The sequence below is a fragment of the Crocodylus porosus genome, unplaced genomic scaffold (genome assembly GCF_001723895.1).
Source record: "Crocodylus porosus isolate Cpor-Errol unplaced genomic scaffold, CroPor_comp1, whole genome shotgun sequence".
Lineage (NCBI taxonomy): Eukaryota > Metazoa > Chordata > Crocodylia > Crocodylidae > Crocodylus > Crocodylus porosus.
Window position 1 is genome coordinate 43507738 of NW_017728910.1, and position 10592 is coordinate 43518329.

At 37.3% G+C, this 10592-nt stretch overlaps 1 protein-coding gene across 1 annotated transcript in view; it reads left to right on the forward strand.

Moving 5' to 3' along the window:
* Positions 1–270: 270 nt before the first annotated feature.
* RBP2 (retinol binding protein 2) overlaps positions 271–10592 on the forward strand; it is a 15098-nt gene continuing 4776 nt past the window's right edge. The window contains exons 1-3 of the mRNA XM_019533140.1: positions 271–432; positions 6388–6566; positions 9430–9531. Coding sequence (XP_019388685.1) covers positions 360–432; positions 6388–6566; positions 9430–9531 — 354 coding nt within the window. The 5' untranslated portion in view covers positions 271–359. The remainder of the gene's footprint in view (positions 433–6387; positions 6567–9429; positions 9532–10592) is intronic.

Sequence of the window (10592 nt, forward strand, 5' to 3'; positions counted from 1 at the left end):
AATCTACTCTGAGTTACTTAAATTGGGTTGCTTAAATTTGTCATTGTGTTCTACATGTTTCAAAACTGTACCCATAATAGCTTGCAGTTCTTTACAAAGGTCAACATAAAATCATTTTTTCTGTTACTTCTTGCTTCAGAAACCAGTTCCTTGCCTGCCTGCTGTCCTCCTGAACTTTGTTAATAAAGGCAAAGTTCTGTTGAGTTATCACTCTGACCCTTCAACTTTATTATCTGGAAAACCATAAACTTTATCCATGAAAAGATATAAAAAGGAGAGACTTACAAAACATTCTTTCTGCAGATCTTGCTTCCAGGCTCACCATTTGATCTGTCCTTCGATTTAAACTCTTAGCCACAATGCCTGCTGATTACAATGGAACGTGGGAAATGGAATCCAATGAAAACTTTGAAGCCTACATGGTTGCTTTAGGTAAATAAAAAATAATATATATACTGATATATTGTACGTACTTAGGGAAAAAAGTTTTTATTTGTAAATTATGTTTTAAAAAAAAAAACCTAATAGCAGACAACTCTTACTTCTGTAGTATGTTTTGAACATAATATTTTCTGGCAACCACACCAAAAATCATATGCTTGTATCTAGATGAACATGGGCAATTCTCTCAGCAAATAACAAAATATTTCAGAGCACTGGAGCAAAAAAAAAAAATAGCCATTAGCTCTTAATAATACTGCAGTTGAATTAGCAGATATAGTTGAAAATTTGCATAGTAAAGACTATAAGAATTCGTCATAAGGCAAAAGTTTCTAACAGCTTTTATGAGACTGTAGCTCCACGGCAATAAAATTTAGGGTTTTAACCAGAATCATTTTCCTAGATGCCAGAATACCATCATCATAGCATTAATTTAGTGCAAAGAGCAAGTTAAGGAAGCTTGACTTATGAGTTAAGATCAAGCTTTTGATTGTGCCAATTCCAATCTTATTTTCCGTCATACTACCATATTCAATTACTATCAATGACAGTGTGAGAGTTTTATAAGGGATAAATGTATCTTTTTGCTTTGACTATCATTTTACATTTCAACTTTTCAATACAAATATCTTTTCAAATGCTTTTGTTCATATGCAAATAAATATATCTTACCCTTGTAGCTCATTATAGGTATGTAAATTCGGTCCTTAGGTGAAATCCTGGCTCCGCTGAGGTCAATGGTAAATCACCTGTTCATTTTAATAGACGCAACAGGCCTTTATTTTGATGAATAGGCACTGAATCACAGAAGCAATTAACATTTTTAAAAATTATTTTGGTATACTCTGGAGAAATTGATTGTCTCATTTCCATTGTTCCTGTAATAGGGCTGCATTCCCCAAAGTGCAAAAAATGTAGAAAGTAATTTTGTACAGGAATGAGAAATGGAATGAAAAAGGTCAGAGCCCCTTCCCATGCCCCCAACTACAGGTATTCAACCTGACTGCTTAACCAGGTGCAGAATGAGTTGTTCTTCCTGCTTGTGAAGTCTACATACTTTACAAACTTTAGATCAGACAGTCAGATCAATGATAAAAAAATAATGGCAGTTGCCTAATTAAAGCTAGGTTGTCAGGGAAGAGTATTTTATTAGTCTGAACTGCAAATTAAAAAGCAGCAAACATTGTCAGTTTTCAGTTTTTCTCCTAATAACAATTTACAACCTTTTGAGGCCCAATCCTGCATATACCCAAGTAGCCTTTATTCATATAAGTATTTACATTGACTTGTATATAGAGATCTGTTGTCATTTTCTCCTATAGTTTGCCTTTCACACTAACTTTTCATGGTAGCTGACATCAGTGTAACGCTGACACTGGCAAGCGAGTCTTGTTAGAACAAAGTCACTTGCACTTTTCCTTAGAAGCTGAGATCAGATTTATCAGACCTATGCATTTTATGCATTAATAACCTGATGGTGTATACTAAGGCAAGCTATTGGAAAGCTAAAGGACTGGATGGTTCAGATACTGAAATAGGTACTTGTAAACATGTGATGCAATAAAAAGAGCTCAATGTACTGGAATCAGTAAGAGCACCTAATTTATCCACCTTTAGGTAGATAATAACATGTTAGGAAAAATATGTTCGTCACACATGGAAGCAAGCTAGGCAATTACACAACAATTTTCACAACATTCTGAATACACTTTTTAGTGATTGATTTATGGATGGCTGTCAGAAGCCCTAAGTTGAAGGTAACAAAGTTTAGTGCTTTGGCCAGCTTGCTAATAGAGTTTTATCCACATCACTGAACCCTAATGCTTACTTTTCAGCCTATTCAAAAAGACAAAGACAGGAATACATAAAAGCAAAATTGTCACCTTGCACAATTTTACCATGAGCCTATGATATTTCAAATATTTTTCTGAAAACCCAAGCTTCTGAAGGTGAGAATCTTAGCTTCTGCTTTTTTAGAAAAGTATGTTTTTAGCCTTTATATTTTTCAGAGGGAACACTGAAAAGGCTTAGGTTCCTCTAAGACACTGTAAAAGCTCTGAAGTGTTTCAAAATAATGATTTTAACACAAAACTCATGCATTTGGGGGTGACGGGAGGGAATAACAGTTGATTTTTGCTGGCTGTGTTGTTGGCAAGGCAGCATACAGAAAACTGACTTTTTGATTGCTCTGGGTGACTTTGCAAAGTTCTCTTAACAGCTGGTACATACATCTTATTTCTAGTGTGGCCTCTGCGTTCACCTTAGGTATGTAGTAACTCTTTTCTAAGAGGATCAGTAGGTTTTATAACATCTTTTAATTTGATGGGGGCATCGCACAACGTTGTTTTCTCCTCCAATCTTTGGGTATCACCAAGTACATTGTTGTATTGGTGCATTTAACTCCGCCATACCTGCTCATACATATTCATTTTTAAATCTTATCAAGCAACCCAGCAGTTGTTAGTAATATTCATGTCTTCAGATCAGTGCTTCCACCTAGAATTTAAGCTGCAAGTTTTACTTCCTATCATGAGGAGAGGAAGACCTGCTAGTCTGACATGCAGGTGGTACGGCAGGGTGGCACCTTAAAGACAGACTCATTAACAACTAATGAGTTAGTTTTTAAGACTTGTTCTCAACCAAGTTGCCCTGGCACCCTAGAGTCCCTTGAGATCTTTTTAAGGGGGCCTCAGGGTGCTGCTCAAAACGAGGTATGCAAACACCTACACACGATTCACAAAATCAACCAAGAGATTTCACATAGGATCCACAGCGTCAAGAAGAATATGATGTATTGTGGCTTTTCTGAGGGCTTTTTTTTGCAGCAGTAGCATAATTGCTGTATAATTTTTGCATAGTCAAGAAATGACTGGAAAGCTAAGAGCTCATATTTTCCAAGGTGTGCCCTCAGTTTAAAAAGGTTGAGAATTAGTGTTTTAAGGTTTCACTTGGCCCTGCCTTCTATTTAAATTCAGTGAAAGGTAGGGTATGTATTAATTAGAATCATAGAAAATTAAGATTGGAAGGGACCTCAGGAGTTCATCTAGTCCAACCCCCTGCTCAAAACAGGACCATCCCCAGCTAGATCATTCCAGCCAGGACTTTATCAAGCCAGGCCTTAAAAACCTCCAAGGACGGAGATTCCACCACCTCTCTAAGTAACTTGTTCCAGTGTTTAACCACCCTCCTAGTGAGAGAGTTTTTCCTAATATCCAACCTAAACCTCCCTTGCTTCCATAATTTACACACACTAATTCTAATCCTTCTGTAACAAGTATGTTTTCTGCTTCTCTGCTTCCTTTTGTATGGTAACTTGTATGGTACATTGGGCTGTATCAGGAAGGCATGATCATCTAATCTCTGCTGCATCCTTAACACCATTTAAGCCAGTAATTAGAACAGGACACCTAACCAAATCGACTTCATTGGACTGTTTATAATGACCTTACTATAGGCTAAGTCAAGTAAACTTAATTTCTGTCTAATCTTATTAGTTTTCTCTGTGGTATTAGACATATTAAAGAATAAGATAACTGATCCAGTTTAGCCTCTTGATTCCCCTTGTGGAAGCCAGCCCGCAGGCACCTAGCAGTGAGAGATCGACTTGAATGGGAAGTCAAGCAGTTCAAGCCAATAACAAATCCCGATCTGCTAGGTGACCCGGACTTCATTAATGCAGGACACAAAAAATGAACAATGGCAAGCCAAGAAGTAGAAACACAGACCTTTTTCTGGGTGATAGTATGATCCATTGAATTACCTGTGCAAATTCCACAGGGGAGATGCCTGTTGAATTTCCGTGGATTGGAAAGCTATCTCCTCCAGAACATCTCTAGTGAGGGGCTGGAGTAGAAAAGTTATAGTTATGCTAGTTGGTTTTGGAGCAGACTTTTCACTAAGCCACCATGTTTTATGTATAGCAATTCAGGCATATTCAAAGTATTCATTAAATTTGCAATAAAGTAATATACAGAGGCCTATTTTTGTGCGTGGTACTGAGAATCTGTCCCTCGCTAACTGTTATCAGTGAAAGGAAATGACATGGAAATGGTGGAGAGATATTCTTCCACTCTGCTTCTCCCAATTTTACATTTGGTTGATAGTCTATGTATTAAGGAGGTAAGGTTCAAAGCACATTGAAACTATACTTTCTGAAGTTCATCCATCCTTATAATTAATACATATGCATTCCTATACTTTAATTAATGAATAGTTTTGCCCTTTAAGCCAGAAACTGTAACTTTTTCATAAGCACGTTACAGAGTATTTTAATCTAATCTAATAGAACAATATTTCATCTTTATTGCTTGTATTGTTCAAATTGCAGTTATGAAAAGTATGCCTTAATAAAACCTCCTCTGATTTTCTGCAGTAGCTACAAGACTAATATATTAGTCAGAAATAGCTTTTCTTTGGAAGTCTAGACTTTTTTCCCTCTGGGAGATCTAAATTTTGTGTTACCTGGCTATAAATCAGACCCAGAGCAGCAGATAATCCACAGCAGCAGATAAAATATATCTAAGAACCCTGGAGTATAAATACTTGAATAAGAACATTATTTCCTATTTTAAAGTCACATTTTGTTCTAACCAATCCTTTCACACAATTCAATTAGTGCTTCAGCAGTAACATAATGAATCCACCAAAGACAATGGATTCCATTTGTACAAGGCCTTGCCAAGTTGACAGTGATTAACTTGTATATAAAAAAGCTAAAGAATGGTTAACAAGCCAAACCATTTTTCAATCTCTTGGAGAAACATGTTAAATTATTTCATTTACATACAGCACCATTATGAGATTCATTGCTAGCTGGTCAAAATATTTATTGTAGCTGGAAATGCAGCTGGCATCAGGTGTATCATATAGGTTAGACTATATCAGGATGCTAATATATATTCTTCTTTTGAGATCTCTTTCAATGCACCCAGTAGCACACAGTTTTTTGCATTATAATTTTAGTCTTCATCATGAACAAAACAAGGAATATTTAAGGAAGTTAGTAACAAATACATGCTAACAGAATATATTAAGGGAGAAATGCAGTCAAATGCAGTATTTTTGGCTACTTTAACTTTATCTCGTTTACCCAAGTTATCAGCATTGTTTTTGTAAACAATTTGTTAGTGTAATCTCTGCTTCAAATTTCTTGAAAAATGTGAAGTAAAAGGCACTTACAGATAGTATCGCATCACATGTGTACTGTGTAGTCCTAGCTGCAATACAGTCCCAGACACCAGAGATGCAGTATAATCCTAACCTATAATCTGTAATTTAAAAGCTACATACCAAAATTAACTGGATCAAACAGAATCATAGAAGATAGGAATGGAATGGGTCTTGAAAGTCATCTGACTCTAATCCATTCCCTGCCCTAGAAAATATCAAAATACTGATTTTGATATGTTCGTTTACTGAACAAGAATCTATTAAGCATTCATACTAAGATCCTGTTATAGAAACGAGCAAAGCCAATCAAAAGACAGAATGTTTCAGAAAAAATATGGGAAAATGTATTATTTTCTTGAAATTTTTCACCAAAAATTGGAAATATCTTTTCTCCCCAAAAAGTTCTCTTTTTCTCTTTATTGCTCTTTTTTTCCTTCCATTTAATTACAGAAAAGGCAGAGTGCAGACAGGAAAATGGAGATGGAAAATCTCCAAATTGAACATGATTTTTAAAATAAAAAATTCAGAACATTTTGAAAAACAAATCATTTCCTCAAAATTTCATTTTCAAAGCACCTTAGAAAAAGTTGCAAATTAAAAAAAAAAATGTTGACCCACTCTAGAACACAGCTACTGCATTTTTACCTGTAAATGAGACGGCTAATTGTAGTTATGTTTTTTATTGTGTACGTATATAAAAACTGATTTTTCCGTCTGTAACAGAAATTGGAATTTGATTTGGTTTATCATAGACTACTATTTTCTGCTTTTTACTAGATATTGATTTTGCTACTCGTAAAATTGCAAAACATCTGAAACAAACAAAGGAATTTATTCAAGATGGAAATAATTTCAAGACAAAAACACTGAGCACTTTCAGGAACTATGACCTAAATTTCACTGTTGGAGTGGAGTTTGAAGAACACACCAAAGGGCTTGACAACAGAGTGGTAAAGGTATAAACTTTAGTGTTTAATTTCCATTTACAGAGTAGTTCATACCAGGGCAAGAGGTCTGAGGAAAAAAAAATGATGAAAAGCAATGTTAGATAAATGCTTATTTATAAAGTGCAGGTCATTTGTGTTTCAAGACAAATTTTCTTTCACATTTAATGTATTTATTTTATATGCAAATAAAGGTTTCTCAGATTTGTGACAGAAATAGTTACCTACATTCATCCTCACAAGAAACCTTTCCAGTCTCTCTCTAATAAACTTCTTTGTAGATTTATGTATTTAAAAGTAAAGAAAGGAATATATTTTATCATATGTAATTTAGCTAAGTTACATATTAAATCTAACTTTTACAACTACTAAACTCCCTACCTTCATTATTTTAAAATTACCAAGTCTTAATGAGGCTGCTCCTGTGAGACCTTTACATGTGGCTCTCCAGTAAAAGGGAGTGCAAGGTCTAGAAGAAAGTGTGAAGATGAGGGCCTGAACCGTATGGCAGATTCACTTAACTCCTTAAAAGCCCCCTTTCTCTTTTTGCTCATCTACTGTTCTCCCCTGAAACACTTACATTGTGGGGGAGAGGGTGAAGAACATGTGCCCAGTTCCCATTGAAACTCCTCTTTGCATCTTTGAAACTTTCCCCTAACAAGTACAGTCAGCTGTTTCAGCAAGTTCTCTCTTTGCCGTTCATTCACCAGTTCTGATAACCGCAGTTCTGTCCTCTTCCACGATTCCTAACCATCTTGTCCCTCTCAACTGCACCATTTACATACCTGAAGAAACAAACTGGGCTTCTGCTGCTAGCCTCAGATGACAATGAAGGTGTGAACAAGACCTATTTGGCTTTGTTCATTGTCAAGAAGTTGGCAGTACAAAAAGGTAAAACTGCTCTTCTGCGGCTCCTCTAATCCCTCTGTAGAGTAGCATAGGTTTAATTGAGGACACTGTTTGAGCAATAGGGCCAGTTTCTCTTCTCACTACTAGTAGTTTTACGTGTACAAGTAGATTCCTTTCACTTTGATGGAAGTCAGAGAAGTATTAGGCTTGTGTTGGACTCTTCTGGTGCTTTGAATTTGCTTTAATACTTTCTGTACTTTCTGTTTGCTTTAATACTTTCTCTTCAATGAGTATTGTGAGGTTTTTAAAGTAATGCATTCAAGTCTCCCTAGATCCATCTCTAACTACAAACCTTTTCATCACACTTCTTCCCCAGTGTCACCAATCCCTTCCTTTCTCACCACCTTTCTCTAGCTGCAATAAAAGACAGCTTGTCCCATTATAATCCTGCCTTATCTTTGATATTACCTGTAATCATTTCAACAAGTATTTTTTTCTGAATAAATTGGGGGAAAGGGGTTTTATATGTAAATAGCAGTACACTATTAGTCTTGGAAACCCCTCCGTAAAAAATTTCCTTATTGTCATGTTAACAAAAACAATGACTCACAAAAATGAATGGGAAGATACTGAGTAACATTCATATTTAAAAAGGGAATTGGTCATTTAAAGAGGCTGTCACTTAACCAGCCAGTTAAGACAAGTTACCTGAAAGTGAATGAGTTTTCTCTATCAGTGAGTGACTTTTCCATAAAAGAGATAACCATCTTCAACTGAACTAGAAGATCAGGTAGTCTAAAGCTGATAGAGACTTTTCTAAACTTATAAATAGCAGTTTTAATCATGAACATCTCTGCTCTGTAGATGACACTATGATTTGTTTAGCATATGGACATTAATTTCTCTTGACTTGCTCTCTAATCACTCTGTCCTCTTCCTACTGGTTTTGATTCACTCCTCTTACTGTTAAGCAATATAAAGCTACCAAGCCTTTCAAAGTTTGAAATCCTCTCATGGACTTTTAACTTTTGTTTTCCAGATCAGAAACCTGAGACAAATTTTCTTCTTTGTTTCATTTATCTGTATGCCTGCTTATCTCTGGAAGAATTTCCCAAATTCACCCCTAAGTGGGCACTGACTGGACTAGATTGCACGTAATTTTAGCCATGTCTTTATTACTTTATTTTTCTTAATGAAGTTCATTCTTTACAGTGTTCTTAAATCTCTCAGCTTTAGAGGATCCATGGTGCTGCCGACAGTCTTCCTTCTCTCCCACCCCCAACTCCCAGATCGGAAGATGGTGCAGAGGCACATTTACTGGTTTCCTATTAACCCCAAGACTAATGGCCCTCCTGCTTTTCAGAACTCTGGAATCATTCCATCCTGCCTTTTTGACCTCATTTGCACTTACGCCCAAAACACTCTCTACTTCCCCAGTATTGGTTTGTCTCTATTCCTTCCGCACATCTGAAGGCGAAGGAGGTTAGGTCGCTCATTTGCTTCTGCCTGCTTGACCTAGAACTCAATTCTCCTCTGGGCTCCAGCAAGTTATTCAATTTCAATTTCAGTGTGAAAATTTCTTTTTCGCTTTAAGCTTGTGACTGTCTCTGTCTAAAGTTCTTTGAGACAGTACATGAAGGATGTGATAAAATAACTTACAAGTGTATTGTATCAGGTGACATTACCATACATTTTCTCTTGCAGCCTGCTGCAGGCAGAGATAGGTGTTGAGTTGTCATGATCTACAGGTTTCGAGTTATTGCAACTTACGTCTTTTTATTAATGCTTTCATTACTCATTGTAGATTCACTTATCTAATTCCCCTCTTATGCATAAATAATATGTATGATTGTATGCAAAGAAATAGTTGGATGTTGATAACAAACCAGTTTATACCAAAGGCCAGCTGGGCTACTACTATCCTCACACAAGTAGTTAATATTTTTGGAATTGCAATTGTGTCTTCTTATGTGTCTGGATCTCTTCCAAGGTTATCTTGCTAGATTTAATCATTTGATTTACACAGACACTGGTGACTTGGGATGGTGATAAACTAGTGTGTATCCAGAAAGGAGAGAAGAACAACAGAGGCTGGAAACACTGGATTGAAGGAGACAAACTGCATCTGGTAAGAGCAGATTTCAAGGGGGGTAAGCACCTCAATGAAACTGCAACATAATGAAGTACTATAGTTTTGAGGTGTACACACACTTACAATAGTTTTTACTCAGACAACTCTAATCCCTAAATTTTAGAAACCCCTGTAAGAGGGAACCCCTTCCCTTGTTACTTGGAGCAAATGGAGCTCATAAGGAAAGAGCTGTGCTATTTGTACCGGCTGCCAATTAGGTTGCAGGGTTCAGCCTGCAAATTTCTGACAACAAAACATGTGGCTGCTGAATAGGGGATTAGCAGCTCTTGGGCCCTAGTAACAACAAGCCAGGTCAGGTAACCAGGGGGGGAAAGAGCAAGGGCCATATAAACCTGAGCCTGGAGTTCAAGACTCAGACCCTCACTGTGGAATGAGTTATGCGGGTGCGCTATGTATTAGGCCTGTGCGAGTAGACAGCTATTCAATCCAGCTTCAGATCCAGCCGGTTCGGATGCCAGTGATCCGATCCAGAGCTCCAGACTGGGTTCCTGCTTTGATCCAGCTGAAGCAGCTCCAAAGCTTCGGAGCCACCTCAGAGATCCGGCTATAGGGTATAACGGAGAATCAATCAAACATCTGTAACTTTGTTATTTTTGGCTGATTTTGGATGAAACTTGTAGGGGTGGTAGCGTCTGCTGAGAGCATGAAGTCTGTTAAGGTTCAAGCAGATTGGTGCAGGGGTTTGGGGGGAACTGTACCCCAAATTCTTGAAAGCAAAACTCATGTCAAGTGTGTGTGTTACACCATGGGGGGGTGAAAACTGCAGAGGTTGTGGCCCCTGCTGAGGCCACAAAGCCTGCCAGGTTTCAAGGAAATAAGTGCAGGGGTTTGAGGGAAACTGCGCCTCAAACTACAGACAAGCAAAAGTCATGACATGGGTGCCACTGTATGTGTTAATTTCATAGATTTCATAGACATTAGGGCTGGAAGGGACCTCGGGAGATCATCAAGTCCAGCCCCCTGCCCAAAGGGCAGGAAGTCAGCTGGGGTCATAGGATCCTAGCAAGATAAGCATCCTATTTACTCTTGAAGGTGTT